Here is a 21,549-nt window from a genome sequence, read left to right as displayed (position 1 = left end):
CTCTGTGTGTCTGTGCACTAGAAAGAACACTCAAAGACCATTATGTAAGCTGTTGAGAAACCACAGTACTGCTGTAGGTGTACTAATGGCAAGGAAAACCTGATTACACAAGGTTAATACAGTTATTTTAATTGTTGTCTTTTACATGTGCAGGTGTTCAATCTGATACCAATCATTTAATTTCATTTCCTTTGTAGGATGCAGAGGGGAGCAATCAGAATTTAAATATTCACATATTTCATAGGACAGTGGCTGCTCATAAACTCATAAGCAGAGACTTAACCAGGTTCTTACAGAAAAAAAAAATTAAGGTGCTATTAGAGACTGTTCAACAGATGAAGCATGGATATCCCAGCTGAGGGCTGCTCTCCCTCTGGATGAAAACACAGCCTGTGGTTAGCAGTCCTCAGAGGATTCACTTCCCCATTGCCTCAGGGCAGTGCAACAGGGAGGGCTGGGCAGTGGGAGGCAGCATAAGATAGACATTGTCTCTAAAAATATGGATGTTCATACTAACACACACCACTGTGCTACCAAACTAACCCTATGGACAGATTCATATTTATCCTGATGTAGGTTCTCCAGGCAATGGAAAGTCTGGGGTGTGATCAGCACTGTCAGAGCAAGACAAGAACCAGCACAAAGTCACACATGACCACCTGTCTGATCAGTGAAAAGGTTGTGTTCAAGTCAGGCTTTAACTAATAAAAACAGTTTTAAAGAGAGTTAGTTTTGAATGAAGTCAAACAGCCTGTTTAAAAATGTTATTAAGGAAAGCCAGTTCTAGATTTTAATACTTACCTCTGCATTTTGAAGATGAAGTTGTCCAAAGCTGATTGTATATACCTCATTTACTGCCTTCTCATGTAGTAATGAGGTACAATTTCTGCAAGGTGCTTCCTGCGATGCCACCTCTTTCCTTTTTTATTTGCACTGCTGGGGTACAATTTAAATCACAGCTATCAGAATCTCTGCAAGCTAGATGTCTTCAGACCACCAAGTAGGCCATGAATTTCATTTTTTCTTTTTAAATCTTAATGAGTAATCAGGCGGAATTACTTTTAATTTTAATTTTGTGTTCTTAAGTGGCAGAACTGCTTTCTTCCCAAATTCAGTAGCATTAGGGGTGCTCTCTCTCTCCACCACTGAAGAGACAAAGTGCCCTGCTGTGACTTCCTTCCTTTAAGCAGAGGTTCAGGAGGGATGGAAGGAGTGGTGCAATTCTGCAAATTTCAGGCTTAATACCTGCAGGTCAGGATTGCTGTGCAGGGTGATGATCACGGGTATAAGAAACTGAATAGCAACTTCAATAAATGATAACTTTTTCTCCTGTGGCAGTTGTATTTTTCTACAATGGTCATTAATATCTAAAGCAATTCAATATTCAGGTTATATTTTTACTTTTCACAGGGCGAAAAAGTTAAAATAATCTATTTTCTTTACTAGCCCAATCTCCCACCTTCTTACTCTGAAACTGCCTGGCTCACCAACAAACAAATTCTGCTCTCCCTCCATCCACACATAGCTCCATAAAAGACAAATTAAAATAACTAGGCATTGCTTACTTGAGTAAAAGGTGTCAGGATTGGAGACCAATCACACAATATAGAGAATTGGGGATCAGATTCCTCTGATAAAAGATCAAGGGCATATTCCTACAAAGCCTGAATTAAAAGTTCAAGCAAATCAAATAAAGAACTTTTCTCAGAGAGCTACTTGCATGAACATGACAAGATCATGTTCTTGCGTATTATGTGAACTTAGACACTTTCAATGACAATGTATAAATACTGTGTCTGCCTCCTGGAATTAAAAATTACTTTGTATCCACAGAATCTTGCCATAACTTCTCATTTTTTCTTTGTAACCAAACCCAACTAATTTTCAAAAGGTGCCTAATAACATATGCACAAAACTAGCTCTGAGAGCCCTGAAAGCCCTGGTACATTTAATCCATAAGATCTCACATGATGGACACAGACTTTATATCTTCCTGAACTGTATAGTCTTTCTTTACATTCTAATCTTGTGCAGGAACACCTTCTCCATCATCAGGCTACTGCATTACACTTTACATTTTATGGACTAATCTTTATTCACAACCCCTTTTTGTTAGAAATCTCATTTCTTCAGGAAAGCCACCAAGGAAGGCAGTTCTTCAGCATTCTGACTGCCCTTTTTATACATGTCTTACATACCTTTAACTATAATAACAGACCAAGGGCACTCAGTTCCAGGGAGCTGGTGTGGGGAAGCATTATCCCCCTCATCCACTAGCCACCCCAAGTAGAACCAAGCCTTGGGGTTTAAATTTAAGAAAAATCCCAGCCACTGAGCAGCCAGTGCCAAAACAACCTATAAATGACATGTAACCTCTTCAAAGCATAAACTGTGAAAATAAAAGCCCAGAGCAATAAGTGACTTTTTAGAAAAATCATTACCTACCTAGTGATTAAGATTTACCAGCTAAGGGTAAGTTGTGATCACTCCAAGGCTGATTTATTCCATCTCAGAATCTACCTTTGGTTTGCTGTGTGCTGTTAACAACATTCATATTTTTACTTCATATTTTTATTTCATTTTAAATGCCTTGGGGGTCTGGGTGGTGTTGTTTGAGCTTTACATGTGATAGGACAGTGATAGAACTGGAATAGCAAATAAAGAGAAGAAAAATTAGTGAATCAGCTATGCTTAGGTTTGTTTTCCACAACAAATCAGACTCATCAACAAGTAATATGAGAGCAGAAATCAATCCTTTTCCAACAGGAGACCTTAAGAATTCATTAATTAGGTTAGATCTACCATGTAGAATTTAAGCAAAGAAAAGAGCAATGCAGTAAACACTGCAGGAGTATTCAAACCACAAGTCTTCACACTTTCCATCAAGTCCAGCTTTATAGAATACAATTAACAACAAATTACTTTCTTATTGGATAACTAAAAGCCCTCTAGAATGAGGACTAGGATTTAAGTAAGCCTTCCTATGTTTATTAAGTTGATGAGAAAGCAAACCCAAGAAATTTAATGCAAAGAACCTTCAGTAATGAATTTCTCATGATGACTTTATAAACGCTGAATATTCAGCACCTAGAAGTCAATTTGCTGCTCTGAATGCCAGTTATTTCCAGTTTTGCCAAACTGTACAAGCTCTTTTAGTGACAGTTTATATTTCAGGGTACCAAACCAGTCCCTTTTGTGCATGTTAATGTGCTGGTACTGACAAAAGCAATCTGGTAACACTGACTCTGAATTACACAGTTCAACAGTGAGGAACAGCATTGACAAGAGGGGTTAGAAGGAAGTACAAGTCAAATAATCATTTTCACTTGAGTTGTGAATCCCAGGGAGACAGTCCCATTACAGCACAACAAACCAAACAAAAATATGTAGGAAACAGGGGCTGGGTAACCTTTTGAACTGGTTAACCAGCTCTCTCCCCAACAAGCATGCCTCAAGAAATGTGAAGAATTTTCACACTTGGGTTGTCACCCTATGGACAGAAAGACTTCTTTGCAATTTTTTTTTTTTTAACTATTAAAATAGAAAACATAAACCAAAAAGAGCCACAAAATGTAAATCATCTAGTGGGAAATCTGCTGCAAATGTATGCCATACAGGCAATTAAATTTTTGTGCTAAGATACATACACAAAAGCCAGATGAAACTGTTTCTACAGTTTACTCCCATAGAGGTGTCTTGCAAATCTGATGATGAAATATTTTAAGGAGAAAGGCAATATGCTCTTGGATTACCTTGCTTGGATGGAAAGTTGGACCAGATGAGCCTCTGTGGTCCCTTCCTTTTTACCCATTCTGTAATCCTCTGTAGTATGTCCTGATTAATTTGGTGGTGAACAGGCCTAAGGCAATATATAGAAAATATTGATTTTATATAAACATTTACATAAATACACACATGTCAAATTATGCTTTTTATTGCCCATGTGTATGGTATATCTTAAGATTAATAAGTACCAAGGTTGCTGAAGACAACAGTAAATTGTTTAATTGCTTTTGCTTTATGTAAAGTTGTTCTTTTTCTTGGGCAACTTACTGCCAAACCGTGCTGAACTCTACTAGTTCTGTGTTGGAGAGTTGAACAATGTTCACCTAACACTCTACTGCCAGGCCTTGCTAATACAAACAAGAGGCTGTGCTAAGATTATATAATAATAATTCAGTTTTAGGTATTCTGAACATGATGCATTTAAGTCTCTGTTGCAGCAGGGAGAGTCTGGAAAGTATTTTTGACAATGCTTTGGATTAAATTTTCAGTCATTCCAGCGACCAAGGAAGGCTGCATAAGGAGCAGCTGAGGATCTGTATTTACACATATGTCATATGCTGCATAAAAGATATCTTGTAAAGATGTATATTATTTTCAAGCCTTGGAAAACAGAGATCTACTGTAAAATGATGTACAAAACTAAATGCAAAGTTAAAAGCTCTGTCAACTATTTGCAGTGATAACAAGAAACATGCAACAGTAAAGTAGTCACCTAAGTACTTTTGAAAGAACTACCAAGACCACTGCTCATGGAAACCAAAATATACTCTTTATTGACTTAAGGATCACCAAAAGAAGCATATAAAGACATCATGTTATGACTTGCTTTCCTATTGAATTAGCATATATAAATATTGAAAAATAATATCAAAGAGTAATACACTTAACCATAGTGACCAAGGGGAACAATGTAAAAAGTATTCATTGCAAGTTGCATACCCCAACAAGAGAATAATTGTTATCCCTCTTGAGCTCAGAAATAAAGACTGATTAGATGAAATTAATTTTTCCACAAATAACATTCTTTGTGGATTTTTCTGGATTATGATGATAGTAAACTACACAGTAAGTGGTCTCCTTTAGCAGTTAAAGCTGACTAAAAATCAGCTGCACTGACATATGTTACAAATAAAACCATGTTATTTGTCTCTGTTGAGTGTCAAGCCTAATATCATTCAAAAGAAGGTGTCAGCTGTGATTTACAGTTTTGTTACCCAGAAGTCTAGAGACCACTCTTTCCCAATTTCAGTTATGAATGCAATCTGTAGCTTGTACATATAAGACCCTGAAGTTTTGTTTTGAGTGCAGAATGAAAGTCTGAATTTAAAAGTGATTTCAGTAAAATTCCTCTTCATTAAAGAAACAGAGGCAGTATTTCACCTAGGGCCCACAGCATACTTAACCCAGCCCTTCCAGCAGCAAAGCACTCTGTCTCACTTCTCATGGACAAGGCTGCAGACTGTGGAGATGCTCCTCCCTTCATTTCCATCCTCTGATAGAGCCATGTCTGCCTGAGAGCCAAAGACCTAACTTTTTAAAATATGCTTCAAAGGGCTGCAGGATGCAGTGTCAGCCAGCAGCAGCAATGCTTGGGTGAAACCTCCCAATTCCTTGTGGGGGCCTTCATTTGGGGTACATACACAGGTGTAATTAACAAGTCTCTACAGTCCTCATCTCAGGAAATATGAAATACCACAGACACCATTAGCTCTGTTAACACCAGTGCACTTGCTAGCTACTCTGTATTATCCCCAAAGCTGGTAGCATTTGCTATCAATAGCTGTAGAATTCATAAAGACCTGAAAAAAAAATAGCTGCAGTTCTGCTCAGGAGCTACAGCCCTTTACAGGTACAAAACCTTTGTAAATCAATTTGAAGGTACCAAGGGACCATGTAATTGAAGCTAAGGATAGTAATTCCTTGGATGAAGGAGGCCAGAGGGACAACTTTACAAAAATAAGGCAAATAGTTAAGAACTGTAACTATTACTCTATGTTAGTTATTAGACAAACAAATCCTTTTCCTGTCAATAAACTTCTAAAATGAGCTCATTATTACCTATCAGCAAATGAAGAGGTTCTGTTGAGATTCAAAGGCAAAAGACCTTTCAGCTTTTATACCCCAAAACTATTCCCTGCAGGTAAAGCAGGTGGAAGAACATCGCTGTGAGATGAACTGTGACTAAGTGTAAGAGTCATTCAGCTTCTACCACAGCATCTGCAGTTTTCAGAAAGCTTTTGGCAAAAAATCCCTCATCAGAGGCTCCTAAGGAAACTAAATTTTTTATTAATACTTAATGTTCAGAAATTAATGATAGCATACACAATCACTTGCCACAACACAGGGAAATTGCTGCTCTTCCAGGGCATCTGGGCTGTGACCTGACAAAAAGCCATAGGGTCTGATAGGAGTTTGCAAACAAAATATTTGCTTTGTAAAACCACAATTACACAAGCTCACTCAAGATGGTGCACTCAGTATGAGTGATTACAGTTCAGAGCCTATGCTGCACTGCTAGTGGAGCAAGGGGCTGAAATCTCAGAGTAGATGAGGATGAAAGAGACCTCTGGAGACCAAGCAGTCCTGCAAGCAGGGTCAGTGACAGCAGTTTGGTCTTAGCCTGTATTCAGCTGGGGTTTTATATGCCTAAGGAGATCTCCACAGTCTCTGTGGTCACTGTTTCACCTTCCTCAGAGATAAAAAAGTTCTTTAGATTATGAGGAGGAATCCCCTGTGATCAAGCTGGTGTCCATTGCCTTTTGTCCTGTCACTGGGCACCACTAAAAAATGTCTGGCTCCTCTTTCTTGCCCAACCCACATCAGGTATTTTTAGATGAAGAGATACACACAAGATCCTTTCTCCAGGCTGAAGACACTCAGCTCTTCCAGAGACTGTGTACAATCGATGCTCCAGTCCCTTAATAACCTTTGTGGCCCTTCATTGGTTTCACTCCAGTTCATCCCCATTCCTCTCACACTAGGTCACTCAGATCTGGACTCAGCGTTCCATGTGTGTCTGACCCGTGAAGAGGAGAAGGATCACCACCCCAAGGTGCTGACAACACTGCTCCTCATGCAGGCCAGGACACGGTTGGCCTTTTTTTCTGCAAGGGTCCCCTGCTGGCTCATCCAGCTTGGGGCCATCCCAGACCCTCAGAGGCTACTCTCCAAAGCTGTGCTCCAGCCACAGCCTATTGTAGTGCCTGGGGCCATTCTTCCTCACACACAGGACTTTGTGTTTGCCTTTGCTGAACATCATGGTGTTCCTGACAGCCTATTTCTCCAGGCTCTTTAAGTGGCAGCCCTAACCATTAGCTGCACAGAACTTTCTCTCTCTGCCCCTGATTCTTTTGCAACTTCCCCAGGTTACACTCAGTTTTGGGCTGCCACCTTCCTTCCCATCTTGTTCCTTTTTAAGGCTGTCCTCCCTAGGCTGGCCAATCTGGGTAAAGATGCTTTTGCCTGACACAGTGACACTTGAAGCCTTTCAGGGCTCTGCTGGCTGCACAGCTGGGGTGAGAGTCCGAAGGCTGGACAAGGCTCCATGGTGCCACCGCAACGCCGCAGAGCTGAGCACACAGCACACAGCCCGGTGTCGGGTCACTGCTGCCCTGGGACAGGCACAGCACTCCAAAATCAGTGCAGCAACCATCATGGTTTTGGGGGTGGTAATTTAAGAAAACTAAGTCAAATCTTATCATTAAGTTTTCAGGTTTTGGTTTTATTTTCAGTTTTATTTTCTTTACTAGACAGAAACTATCACAGGCAATAGAGCCAACAACACCCTGAGTCATTAGAGAATCAGAGCAGGCATGGACTTCTAGGTATCACAAGCAATATCTGTGATGGCTGGGCATAGTTTCTCAATTTAAAATAATTTTTCATTACACATTCAGACTCATTTGCCAGCTTGAGACACCAAACTTTATATGTACAACCTTAAAACATTGACTGTTTTGGCCTGTCTGAAACTAATGGTTCATCACAACAGCAGGTTCTGAGTACACTGCATCCTCTCTGCCTTCAGAGAAAAAACCAGCAAGAGCCTGAGCATGCCAACAGGCCATTGATCTGAGGAAATACACTAGAAGATGCCTTTGATTAGCTCAGTACTTTGGGTTTCCTATTTTAACCAAGCACAGATTGCAACCTGCAGAAAAAAACTGGTAAAAATTGACAGTAAAACCAGTAAGCCAAAAATCAGAGAGAGAGAGAGGAAACAAAGGGGTTCTGCAGAAAACAACAGCTGGAAGTAAAGCAGTGCCCCAAAACAAAGGCAAGAAATAGAAGAAATGCTGGATGAACAAGAAGTATGGTACAGAATAAACAATCAAGGTGTTCCAGAAAGCTCAGATGAATCCCCCAGGCTAATGCAAGTACCAGGTATAAAGCAAATTATCAGATGCAAAAATTGCAAAGACAATTGTAGGGTATTTAACAGCACATTTTATTAAAAAAAAAAAAAAAGAAAAAAATCAAGAGAACCAATGAAAAAAATTAAAATTGCACAAAATAAAAGCACCAAAACTGCTTCCAAATACTTTTTCTGACTGACATAATAAAATTTGAGTGATGAAAAATGTGACATGAGGGGTATAACATGAGATATATTTGTTTTACACTTATGTATATTTGCAAAATGAACACATAAGACTTTTATCTGTGCTTGAAAGCCCATTGTGCTGATGATTGAATTCCAGGTCCCTTACCCACTGTGGTCCTGTAACAAATGATGACAGCAGTTAATATCTTAGCTCTGCTGGCACTGTCATGACTGCTGGCATTGTCTCCAAGGTCTTTATGCATCCCTACAATACTTATATTCCTTTATAATCTTCGAGTACAGTTTTAGACTGCATCATCTGCCAAAATCAGGTTCTGAGGCTCCTCATGGATCTCCTTATATGAGCTCTGTGTATGAATGAGCCAGTTAACTCAAAGGTAAAGTGGTATCTTTGAAGGAGATTTACTCTGAGTGGAGATGCATTGCTATTTCTCACTGTCAGCCTGAAAAGAGCTTAGTGTTGGTATCAAGGATACAAATAAGATGCAAAGTGGTTTTCATTGACAGCAAAAAGCTAAACCTGTGTGGCTGACGTTAAAAATGCAAAGCACATTTTAGAGTGCAGTGAGTACTTAGAAAAAAAAAAGGAAAAAAAAAAGAGGAAAAATCATTTTCCCAGGGCATGTTACACAAATTTAGTCTAGAATAATGCTACATGTCAGAGACAGCCATGCTTTTGCAGCTGAATTTTAATGCTGCCTTTTCTTTCTTCCTCTCACCCTACCAGGGGCCATTCTCCTTTGAAAACTACTTCTCTCTTACAGATTGCTGCTGCTACCTTGTCACACCCCCTCCTGCCTCCATCTGCCACTGCCTCCTCATGGGCCATCACTTCTCGCTGACTTCAGCCTGGGGAAGGGAAAAACACCCCAAAGGAGCTCTGCTTTGCATCCTACCTCCAATAATGCCATAGCTCTCCAGACAGAAACAGGGATATGTGTACATCTAAAAGAGTGTCTCTAAAGAAAATGAGTCAAACACAGCTCAGGATTACTCTCTCTACACAGATGAAGGAGGGCGAAAAAGCAAGATTTCCTTATGGTTCTCCTGTAGATCCCAGATGCCATGGTAGGGAACAAAAGGGCTCCTGCAATTTTCAACAGCCCTCTGTCAGAGCTGGCACCCTGCCAGCCTGTGCCAGACACCGGCTGCTGAGCCCACTGGGATGCAGGGCTGCAGCAGAAAGGCCCAAGGAAACCAAAACTGAAGAAAAGGCCACCAGGGCTGGAGGCAAGGAATGAGACAGAGTCAGTAGAGAAACAGATATTCAGGGCAGTGGGTCAGGGGCAAAGTGGAGAAAAGGAAAGAAGGCAAGATCTGGAAGTACTGCTATGCACTTTCTCCCAGTGCAGGCTCCCCAGCCCTTCCATGCATCTCCCATACCTCACTTTTAACTCCTTAAAGGCTTGTTTTACAGCAGTCATACTGACTTCCATTTGGGTTGCATTTCACTGATGAAATTACACAAAACTTTTGCTTCCTCCAAATCCCACTTTGATTCTCAGCCTCTACTCTGTAGCAGCATCACAACGGAGAAAACTTTGTCTCATTCCTGGAGGTTTTTAGTGACTGAAAGCATCATACATGGAACAACGGAGGAGAGCAAAAAAAAAAAAAAAAATTAGCAGGCAAACACAAACTTTGTTAGAACTGTCTTTTCTCAAAATGCAGCAAGACATCTCCTGAAGAAAACTATCCCTCACATACTCCACTTTATTATACAAAACTGTCAGCTCACTGGACTGCTGTCGAAACAAAGCTCTGAAAAAGTCTTCTGAACACACATATGTGTGGAAAACACAAGAGAACTTAAAAACAATGCAAGTTAATAACCCTAATACACTTTTATTACACCCTCTGATAAAAACTTCAAATTATTCAGACCAGAATTTATGTGCAAGTAACTAAAAAGGCATTCAAATTCAGAGCTTCAGCATGCTGTGCTCTCTCTCCCTTCTCCAAGTTTTATCCCTGCTTATATATAGCCAGATCCCCGTCTGCCGTGCATGCCCAGCAGGCTCACAGCCTGCTCCCTGCTCACATGGAGAAGGCTGCCCTGGAACACCGCGTACTCCCGGAGGCATTAGGGTAATCTCATTTAAGGCACGGAACTCCGGGGCCATGCTCTGCACCAGGGAAGAATTTCTGGAGCAAGGCAGAGGGAGCAGCGGGCGTTTTGTCACCCTGAAAAGGCAAGGCTGTCCTGTTCTGACAGCCGCTGCCTGCAGCTATCTCCTCCCTCCGCTTTTAAGTTGCTATGTGCGTGTAACCACAGCGGCCAAAAAGGTCCTTCCTCACCTTTCTAACCAGAACTGGAGGCAGAGGTACAGCCCTGCATCCTGTTCTCTCCATCCCAGGTGCTCCCATCCAGCAGAGAGAGGGGAGCACCCTGCTGGATGGGAGCACCATGAGTAGGTAGCTCAGTTTCCAAAGGCTTGCTGCTAAATAACTGTGCCATTTACCCGCTCTCTCTGCTGAGGCAGCAGAACATGGGATATGCACTTCTTACAGAGGCACGAGCTCACTTCTGGCATACAATAAATCAAGATGAACATGCACCAAGACATCAAATTGTAAACTGAAGCAGCTGAGCTGGGGCACCTTTTTGTACTCCTAACAAACCTCTGTACTGGAAGCAGACCAACAGACTAAGAAAACTAAACTCTTACAACACAGCATCAGAATCAAAACAACACACACAAGAAAAAATATAAGAGTTGCAGCTCAACAATCATCCTTCTCTATTCCCATCGCAAAATAGGTCCAGGAGACCGGAGTAGAACAAGAGATAAATTGCAAGAGAAATATGAGGACACATGCTTCACCCTCAAGACTATTTTCTCATTAGTACATAACATTTCAATTCCATTTAAGATCCTTGTTTTTATGGCACCAGATCATTTGATTAATCTGAAATTAGTTTAAAATAACTTCCTCTGAAATACTCTTGATTAAACATTGTTCAGCAAAGAACTTGATACGTGGCATCACTGGGCATGCTGTACTAGAAATCTGGTTAAATATAATTAAGGGGGGTTTTTATTATGTCAGTTTCAGAAAACTTGAAAGGATCCCGAAGTCAAAAATTAAAGTACTGCATGAGATTGTAAAGTAGGCATGTTCTTGTCCACCAGATGCAAAATAAGGCACCTGTATAGAAACCATGTTTTTCTGGCTGTGCAACCCCAGAAAACTGCTCCTTCCCATTTCTGCCAGCCTGCTCACACTCCACACGCAAGACACAGTTATTCCACAGGATCTTTTCTCTCGTTCTGGATGTTATGCTTTGCTCTTTGAGGAGGCACCTTTGCTTCAGATCCTGGATGAGCTAATTGTTTCCTGCTGGGAGGGATATGTTACATTTTTGCCCCAAGAGGAGGCTGGCAGTGACGGAAAGAGGAGGCTCCTGAAGCCCATCCTCTGACCCACTGCTGGAGAACAGTGCCCATCCCTCACAGGCAGAAGTCAGCACAAACAAAGGGCTGTTTGTACAGCATCTCCCATCAGCCCTCCCTCCCTCTTCTCATCCCAGCTCTAGCTCTCTCTGGGTGCATCTAAAAAGACACAGCTGCCAAGAAAGTGGAAGGGAGTGAACCAGAAGATTAAGGTACGTTTTGCTCCTGCAATTATCCTTGTCTACCTGCTCCTTCTAGTTACAGATTACAGAATTAGAAACACATATGGGAACATGCAGCAGAAGATTTGGGAGAAGCTGTTATATTGCAGGCAAGAGGTACCATTCAAGACAGTTGCATGGCTGGGATCCAGATCAGAATAATTCCTTTACTATCGTGCTTTTCTTCGAAGCTGGGTACTACATAAGAACATCTGAAGCCACTAAATATACTAGATTGCCTGCCAGTGCTCAATATAATATGGAGAGAGGTGTCCTCGTGATGAATTGCTGTCTTAAAGAAAACTAATTGGGGTTTTCTGAGAACTCAGTTTCTGGAAAGAATCATGGTATTGATGACAATTACAAAGCAGTAATTCACAGAACTCGTCCTCAGTGGAATAGCTGCTGTCCTTACAGTGCACCAACTGTTCAAGCAAAATAGATTTGACAATTTTTTTAAACGGAAAAAAATTCTTCACAATATTATCAGTTATGTAGTCCTTGTGTAATGATTTTTTAGTAATTCACTAATAAATCCAACTATCAAGCACTAACACCTAAATACTAAATACTCAGCATTTTACAGGTGGTTGTGAAAGGCAAACTTGACAAATAAATCAACACTAAAATACATTTAATTTTAAATAAGTGAAACAATTTTAATACAAATGCTTTTGAAGTGCAGCTTGTTAACCTGGCACATGCCACTGGACAAACTGGAAAAAAATATTCAGCTAAAGTGTACTAATTAATGTATTTCTTGTTTTCAACATTAGGCAACTAGAAATACAACCTATTTAAGGGGAAAAGAGGGATACATTTAATGAAGGATTGATATTTTTAATGGTTGATAGACCAACCTAAAAACAATTCTGTTTTCCCAACCACGCAGGATCTCTAGAAGTGCCGAAATACACATTTTGTGCCATTTCTCAGTTTTCTCTTTCTAACACCTGAGCTCCTACTGATACTGTGTGACCTTTAAAGGACATCACTTCTCATGAACTATTCCCCTGCTGTTCTTGGACAAGGAGGCTGAGACTTGGGGTTTTCTCTTCAGTCTGATTACCTCTGCATCTAGTGGATCCAAAGACTAGATGGTGCCAAATTGCCTGGCAAGATAATTCAAACACTCTCAGCTGAACAAGCAGAGACAGCACTAATTCCTGACTCATCATGCATATTCCCAAACTAACCATTTTCCTTTAGAAAAAGCTCCAAACTATTTCAAAGCACTTGTATTCCCAGGTGCATTTGGTGTTAAACCTTACTTACACCCTGTCAAAATAATCAAAATAATTAACTGAAAAAGAATTTATGCAAATGCAAGGAGCTCATTGTTGGCATTTTTAGATGGCTTTACTCTTGCTAGAATTTGAAATTATAAAATCTTGATAGAGCAAGCTGGTCAGGCTTAGCATGCCTGGCATTGCTATCTTTTCAGAAGGCTTTATAAAATAAAGACTGTAAGAGGATTCCTGCTGGCAGTGAATGAGTCTCTGAGCCACGTTTGCAATTGGATTTGATCATCACATTTTCCTGACTTGTTTTATGAGCAAAGCCTATCTTCTGTGCTATGCAGCAGCAGACAATGCCTTTGACACTCATTTTGAAATAAACATGCACATACTAGCTCTGTTCTTTACCCAGGCAATCAGTGACACTCCAACATCTGTTCAGCTGCGCTCAGGAAAAGAAGTTGCAGCACTTTGTCAGACAGAGATGCTGCATCTGAAAGGTCTGCATTGACCCTGTGCAGGGAGCTGATGAAACACTTCAGCTCCTTGGCAATCTTTCATCTGCAAATAGGGACTGCTCTCCCCCAGGAGAGAAATACCTGTTTGAAGAAAGGTCTTTTGATAAAAAATTTCTATTTTGTTTTGATCTACAAAAAAACCCCAAGAGGAACTATTTAAGCGGAAACAAAATTATAATATTTTTCCTGAATATTAACAATGTTTATCATTGGTAAAATGCATAACTGGTCAGAGGAGCTGTCTATCCATAGCTCTCCAGCATGCTGATTTTGCTAATACTGATTTTGGCAGCCACCCATAGAAACCCTCCTGATGACACATTACAGCAATATCCCATTATCTTTATTAAATGGCAAGTAGTGAGTTAGAGAATCACCTTAAAAACTGTAGGTGGTGATTTTTGAACCTTGCAATTTGACGGTGTATAGAGAATGCACCTATTTTCAGGATGAATGTGCCTATTTTTCAGGAAGTGAATTCCTACAAATTTTGAGGAGGTAGGCAGCTGGCAACAGAGCCAAATGAGTGTTCCAGTTGAACTCCAGGTAGGGAAGGATCACCTGAATTATTAGAAATTTTTAAAAGTTCACAAGAGCAAGGTATCATGAATGCCTCATGCTCCAGTAGAAGAGTACACATTAATCCAATCACAGGAAACAAAGCTGATTTTCTCTTTCATGGAAATTTTCTTCCATTAAATACTTGAATAATTAAGTCAAAGTAGTTGAACAGAAGATTAAATTTTACTCCCTGACACTGGCATTTATCTAGGTATAGTATCAACAATTTTTTTTTCTTTAAGCATTAGACTTCTCTGAGCAGAACCCTCATATAACTTAAGTGTTTATACTCCTACAAAATAAAACCATGAATATAATAATACAGATTCTACACTCAAGTCTAAAAAACACTAGGCAATGTTTACTTTATTTGAGTAGTAGTTTTGAGGTCTAAAACTAATAAAGACAATATGTTATTCAATGCTGCACTCTGAGGTAATTAAAAATAGATCCCCAAGGCTCCATTACTAGTAATTTATAGGAGTCTTCTACTTTAGAGTTCCCATACAAGTTCATGGAAACTAAAAGGAATCATTCAATGAATTTTCCTTCTACAACAGAAGCCAAAAAAACCAAACCAGAAGAGCTTATTCTCACTTCACTCAAGTTCTTTAATATATTGGCCACTTTTTACTGTTTTATTTCACTACTAATGTTCAAAAAAACCCAAGTTTAAATATAAAAATAAATAACCAAAAAGCTTTGAGGCGTTGCATTTCATCCCTAATATGAATCTAAGTTTCCAGATTTTCTTACATGGCATTTTATTCATTGGCTGAAGACATGGAAGATAATATAGCTATAATGGCAAGAAAACTACCCAAGAAAAATGACTAAAAAATACTGTAGATTTAGATATTTAAAATTTTACTGTTTGTTTTTAAAGGGTGGTCTCAAGATTTTTACAGAGTAATTCATATTATAGTCACATCTACAGCTGGCATACCTCTTTTTTTTTTTCCTTATCTAGATAATAGCTCTACCATCTTAACTTCACTTTTGATAGTCTTTGAGTAGATATTGTCTTACACCTTGATATTTTTGGGTTAGCCCGTTCTAATCTTCAGCCCCACAATGCAGACCAGGGCTGGCGCACAACATTGTGTCAGGGCATCAATGCCAGAGTGCCAACAGAGGAAGGACAGCAAAGTCTTCCTTAAGTCTTACAGAAGGAAAATGAGCACAAAGGGAGAGTGCTGGGCAGAGCTGGTCATTATTTTCATTTTCAGAGCAGAATTCCTGTTTAAATTCAGTTAAGATAACAGATCCATTTTATTTGAGCATGAGGAAAGGTAAAAATACCACTCTCCTAACACCAATAAAAACTCAGCTGAAACATTGTTCAAGTGCCTAATGTAAAAGTGAATGCAAGTTCAAGGATCCAAAGCTTCGTGGCATGGTCAGACTGTGCAAAGCAGCACAGAACAGCAGAGCTGACATTAAACAAAACAATGGAAAGCCCAGTGGCCAGCAGGAGAGTTTTGCAAGGGTTAATATATCCCACCTTTTAAAAAGCCAGTTAAACCATAATGACCTCCAGTAGCAAGACTCAACTAAGCAGTCTGCAGTACTAAAAAAACCCAGTAAAGAAGATTCTCCCTAAAGCTGCATCATACCAGAGGCCAGGACAGCAGCACTGCAGACAGCTTCAGCTTCCTGGGCTGCTCAGTGCCTCAGTTCCTCACACAGCCCATGACACAGGATTCAATCAGCAAGCAGTTTTTCCACAACTTTGATGGGGAAGGATATTATTTATTTTGTGTGAGTGACTCTTGTTTTGCCAGGCAAAGTGGCCAGGGAGGCAAGGACACACACCCAGACATTTCCCCCTGGTTTGGTAGCAATCGATACAATCACTTACATCACCAAAAAAACACGGCCAGCTCAAAGCAATTTTCTCAAGGTGAGAGGCCAAAGAAACAACAAAATTGCCGGCATCAGAAGCCTCAATTTGCAATGAAAGGATTCCCAAGGCTGTACAGAAAGTAATGAATATCAATTCTGCTGCAATATTATTTACCTCCTAGGAGAGAACACTCTCCAGCACTCAGGCTCAAATGACCGAAACATCAGAGGAAAGAAAAATGCAAGGCAGGAAGCAAACAAGGGAAAGAGCCCTGTTCTGCAGCAATACTGTCACATCCCTCGTTTCTCTTTAGCACCTGCTGTGGGAAGCTTGGCAAACATGAAGATGGCCTGGGTGCTGCTGCTGCTGCTGAGCGCCCTCCCGGGCAGCCCCGCGGTGCCTTCCCAGCGCCCTTCCTGCTACAAGAGGCCCCTCAAGGAGCACGGCTGCCACAGCATCCCCGCAGGCAGGGACAGCCTCCGGCACGTCGATGATGCTCTGCCAGATCACTTCTGGGAAGGGAAGGGCTGCGAGGTGATCTGCTACTGCAACTGGAATGAATTGCTCTGCTGCCCAAAGTAAGATCACACTCATTTCATCTAAACTCGTATAGTTCTTCACATCTGCCTGTTATATTTCCATCATTTTACATCATTTCCATACATGCAATGAGCTATCATTTTAAAGCAATTCCTCCCTTCAGATGGTTTGAAATGATACCCAGATATAGCCAATTTTCTGTTACTGTCAGTTTTGAGGATTTGTTTTTCAGGGTCTTACCTAGGACTTGCTTAGCATATTTTGTAAACCTCCCTGTCCTATTAACAGGGACTTCAGCGTCTGAATTACCCAACTTTTGACTCCTCTGTTTGATCCAAACCAAGAATAACTACATAAAACACTTATTCTAACCATTTTACAATGAAGAAGTTTTCAGGACCACAAAAAAAACCCCATTTCGCTCCTGTTCCATGGAAGACAACTGTATTGCTATTCAAAAGTGCATGAACATATTTCAGTACAACAAGTAATTCTGTAAAAATAGCTGTTAAAAGCAGAAAAATCAAAGGAGGGGCACAGGGGGTCTCATATACTTGTATAAGGCAAAGCAAAGATTGAGCCCAAGATCACCAACACCTCCCTGGCTTCCTTGCACTGCTGACAAAGCTGAACAGTGAAGTTCTCACTGAGCTTTGGTGTTTGTTGTTGTTACATAGAAAGAACATAACTGAGTTAAATAAACACCATCAGCCCATACTAGTTTTAGGTAATAAAATGTAGTAAGAAGTATTATTTAATTCAGCTCTTCAGCAACATCTTCAGTAAATTTGGATTAGAAATATCAACAGTTCAAAACTTACTAATACTTCAGAGGCACCAAAACGTGATGCCATTATATAGGCAAGCAAAAGTTATTTTTTTTATATGTGCTCCTCTTAACACTCATTTCTCGTCCCCTAAAATCCAATAAAGGCAACTTTTCAGCATTCCTGTAGGGGACCCAAGTTGAACCAAGTGGGAAAGACTTCTAAAGCTAAAAATCTCGCATTCAAACTGAGAGCAGGGTTTAAGTAAGATTTTCATCTTTCCCTAAAAACAAGTAAGATTTTCATCTTTCCCTGGGTCTCTAGCTTCAACCTTTGAGCAGCATAGTGAAGCCTCTTCCTTTGATACAAATATGGAAGAAAATACTCCTTCCATCATCCTGAGGTACACAAGACCTGCTTTGTACCTGCATCTGTGCTCTGGGGACAAACTGCACTAAAACAGTATGTGTGCACATGCCAAGTCCTTTATTTTGATAACATAACCTATTTGGTAAGTTTATTTTCTCAAAGTTAAAATGCCAGGGTGGAGTTCTGCAACTCGGTCAGGCAGTGAAGGTTTGGCCATTGCTCCCACAGCAGGCTGGCAGAGGTAGAAATGCAGTATCTTCATCCAGATCTGCAGTTGCATTTGCTTTGCTGGAAGGACATCCCACAAACACAGAAATCCCACATACATCATCATACATGCTAAAAAATATCCACAGTGGGAAATGCATGTCATATTAAAGCTCTAACAAACCAATGATCTAATTGTTTAAACATGTGATCCTATCTTTCAGGGATATTTTCTTTGGACCAAAGATATCTTTTGTGATCCCCTGCAACAGTCAATGATCCAAGTCTGCAAGTGAAGATAACAGACATCATTCTACGATCATGTAATAATGTTTTCAAGGGTAAAACAAAACTACCACCAACAAAAAAAAAAAAAAACTTCCTTTCTAATCACAAGCCACTGCCTCACTTTACACTGTAAAAAGAATTTCCTTTGTATACCTTTATGGAATATCAAATACCTAAGAAGTTTTCTTTTCAAATCTGGTAGCTGACCTAATTTCCATAAAGCCCTTTCCATGGTTTAACAGACTGCACAAGCTCTTAATGTATCCTAATATTGCATACCCCAGCAGAAAGCATAACTCTTCTTACTCAGCACAATATCCTTAGTTTGGAAAAAGAAATTTCAAGCCTTCATGTTGTTAGGAACATGACTCTCAGAGCAACTTATGGCAGTGCAGCTTCTTATTCCATTATTGCCATCACACTTTTAATGTCATTTTAAGCTGAAGCCACTCAATACCTGGCACTTCTGAAGAAAAGCTCCCATGTTCTTTTTAGGCATCTTAAAATACATGCACATACAAAAGGGCTGTATTTCCATATTTGAAAGTATTTCACTGGAATTAAAAAAATAGTAAAAATTAGCATTAACAGTACTAAAGCACACTTGGGTCTTATGTCTAACTGGTCACCTGCCTTGACTATGCAATCTCTAAACCCTTATATGGCTTAATCTCAGCAGTGAGCATTTAAAAATATTAGAACAACAGATTTTTTTATTCAAGCTGTGTTTGAAACACTGTACTCCAAAGTAAGATAAAATGCTGGCTTTTTCAGGCTAGCCCTGTAAAGCAATAGCTACAGAAAACACAGAGATAATAATCTTAATATTTAAGAGGTATTGTGATCTATGAGATAGATCCAGAGACATAAATTTTGACCATTTTTCTGTTATATGGCAATCTGTATTGGCAGGTGTTGACAGGTGACCACATAATTTTAAGCAGTCACCTGAACAAGCCAGGCTTACAGGCAGCAAGCTGACTTGCTGCTTTACACATACAAACTCTTTAGCCATCAAGCCAGTCACATGGAAAGTGTGAAAGAACTGTGCAGTCCTCTCTACTCAAAAAATGCACTGTTCACCTAATAATCTTACACATTGGCCCAAACTGCTACCACCATGCTTACTTCATGTGTCAGTATGAAATATCACCATGACTGTTCTTCTTCTTGTTAGCAAACAAGGGTTGGATACTGGGTGAGGGGATGATTTATACACAGCCAGTAATAAATGTTTCAAATAAATCTGTGTGTACTATTTTTGCCCTACTGATTGTTTAACAGATTGTGTCACCAGACTTTTTAAGCCTTGCTTGTATAATTATTCAAGCAGAATAATTTGGGCTTCCTACCAAACAATCGATAGTAAAATAAACCCCATAACTCTGGCTACCCAGTGAAAATATCTAAAGTCAGTGCTCTGCAAAAAAAAACCCAACCTATGGTATGTGCTCTTGTGTAAAGTCCTCTACAAGCTTCTAGGGTAGGTGAACTTCTGTTGTTTGTGCCATTTAATTTCTACAAGAATCACATTGCATGTGCCTGGCCTTCACAGCTTTGCAAAACAGCTGCAGCAAAAAAAAAAAAGTTAAGGCAGATACAAGGCTGGGTACTAAAGTGCATGGCTTTCAGTTAAATTTCTTCCAAGACTCCTGGAAAATCCACAATCCACAACTTGGCCACTATCCACATGCAGCAAGATAGGGTCACTTAAGTTACTACTTTAAAACTGGCTTTCCATAGAAACTTGCTTTTGTTTCTTTCCCCACTCTCCTCCCCTCACACAACTTCATCTACAGGTCCTGCCAGGCCTAGGTGAGAACATTGAACCCTGTCATGCACTCAGAAAAAAACTCTTGATCCTTTGGATGTCCTATCCATGACTAGGTTCCTTGGCTTTTAATGCAATTTGCACTTTGAAGGCAAGAAGCTTGAATGTGTTCAAAGAACATTTAGTAAACAAATTGACAGTCCCTGTAGTGAAATGGCCATGAAAACATATCTTCAAAGGAGCACCAATTTTAGCTGTCACTAGCTAGATATCACTGTCTTGAACTTGGGCCAGCACTGCAGAACTGTATTGTGGAAATAGATAAAGCAGTACAAGTGAAAGAAATCACACCACTGGGAGATATTGGGAAAGCAGCCAGCTTGAGGTTAGGGTTTATCATCATTCAGTTCTATGCAGGCATCACAGGTCAAAAAAAGCAAAGTGAAGCATTTTAGTTGTAGTGATGCCAGCAGAGCAGTAATTTTCAAAAAAACTCAAAAGATTAACATCAAGCAGATTAGATCACAGACATACTGCTTTCTTATTTTTCCCAAATTAAGGAAAAGCTTATAAACATCTGATAAGGTTGGGAGTTGCAATGAATGCTAACTGAAGAAGCTGAAGCCACATTCTCCTCACCTTTAAGATAAAAACTAATTTCCCTAGGCTGTTTATTCATCCTACGTGCACAGCTTTAAGCAGAAAGAAATCATTTTCCATACACCACAGGCTGGCACAGTAGTTGCAGTACAAGAAGTCATTCATAATGCCATCTTCAACATCAGTTTTCTAAGACAATCAATTAAAAGCCCAAATATTGCTGGATATTATTCTCCATAAGCTACCATGAGTTTTGGCTTTACTGAGAGGGGGTTATTCCTTTTAAACAGGCCTGAGCTAATCCATGCAATGAAAAAGAAACAGTGTGCCCGTGAGAAGAGGCTGTATTGACCTCACACAGGCTCAACTCTCATTCTCCAATTAAGTTCTTAGCAGCAGTCCATGCAGACAAATGGAGAAGTCAGCAGGTAAAGGATTTCTTACTGAGTCAAAGGACTTCTCAGCACAGTAAGCTGCAGCAGTCTCTTCATCTGTACTTACAGCTTTGAAATTCTAGAGCTGCATTTCTTTCCATTTTAATATAGGAGCAGGAAGGCCTCAGCACTTGGAAGCACGTATCTCAGCAATGACACAGTGAATAAACAAATCAGAGAATCCTCCAATACTTGTTTCCAAAGGGGAAAAAAAAAGTGTTACTCAGCCATTTCTGCCCAGCTAAGAACAGAACTGGCACTTAAAGCCTTTTACCTTAGGAAAAAGAATCTATTGCCAAGTCTGCTACAGCTTTTTTTTTTTTTTTTAATGCATTGCATCATAAGCACTTGAGGTACACTTATAAATATATCCTTGGCACGTTTCAATTGAAAAATATTTTAATATTATTACATAGTTCATTAAAGCTTAACTATTAGGTACAA

At 39.9% G+C, this 21,549-nt stretch overlaps 1 protein-coding gene and 1 long non-coding RNA gene across 4 annotated transcripts; one reads left to right on the top strand and one right to left on the bottom strand.

The window, feature by feature from the left end:
- Window positions 1-709: 709 nt before the first annotated feature.
- On the bottom strand, window positions 710-3,861 carry LOC127059514 (uncharacterized). Of its 2 annotated transcripts, none has more exons than XR_007777434.1 (3): window positions 3,753-3,861; window positions 2,446-2,645; window positions 710-936 (listed from the first exon to the last, which is right to left on the bottom strand). It is a non-coding gene; the product is annotated as an uncharacterized LOC127059514 (long non-coding RNA). The 2 variants fall into 2 exon arrangements; XR_007777435.1 differs by having other exon boundaries at window positions 710-933.
- A 7,066-nt stretch (window positions 3,862-10,927) lies between these two features.
- Window positions 10,928-21,496, top strand: SCRG1 (stimulator of chondrogenesis 1). Of its 2 annotated transcripts, XM_009101130.4 has the most exons (3): window positions 10,928-11,957; window positions 16,443-16,707; window positions 18,237-21,496. In XM_009101130.4, exons 2-3 carry the CDS (start codon window positions 16,469-16,471, stop codon window positions 18,289-18,291), a joined length of 294 nt encoding a protein of 97 aa, XP_009099378.1. In that variant the 5' UTR covers window positions 10,928-11,957; window positions 16,443-16,468; the 3' UTR covers window positions 18,292-21,496. The 2 variants fall into 2 exon arrangements, with proteins under 2 accessions (XP_009099378.1, XP_050829523.1); XM_050973566.1 differs by lacking the exon at window positions 10,928-11,957 and having other exon boundaries at window positions 14,710-16,707.
- The last annotated feature ends 53 nt before the right edge of the window (window positions 21,497-21,549 follow it).

Source organism: Serinus canaria, chromosome 4, assembly GCF_022539315.1.
Source record: "Serinus canaria isolate serCan28SL12 chromosome 4, serCan2020, whole genome shotgun sequence".
Lineage (NCBI taxonomy): Eukaryota > Metazoa > Chordata > Aves > Passeriformes > Fringillidae > Serinus > Serinus canaria.
This window is presented reverse-complemented; position numbering and strand designations above follow the sequence as displayed.

Bases quoted from the DNA above. Each gene is read 5' to 3' on its own strand.
- SCRG1 (XM_009101130.4), top strand. From the start codon at position 16,469: ATGAAGATGGCCTGGGTGCTGCTGCTGCTGCTGAGCGCCCTCCCGGGC. The intron at 16,708-18,236 runs GTAAGATCACAC...CCTATCTTTCAG, and splicing joins GAATTGCTCTGCTGCCCAAA to GGATATTTTCTTTGGACCAA.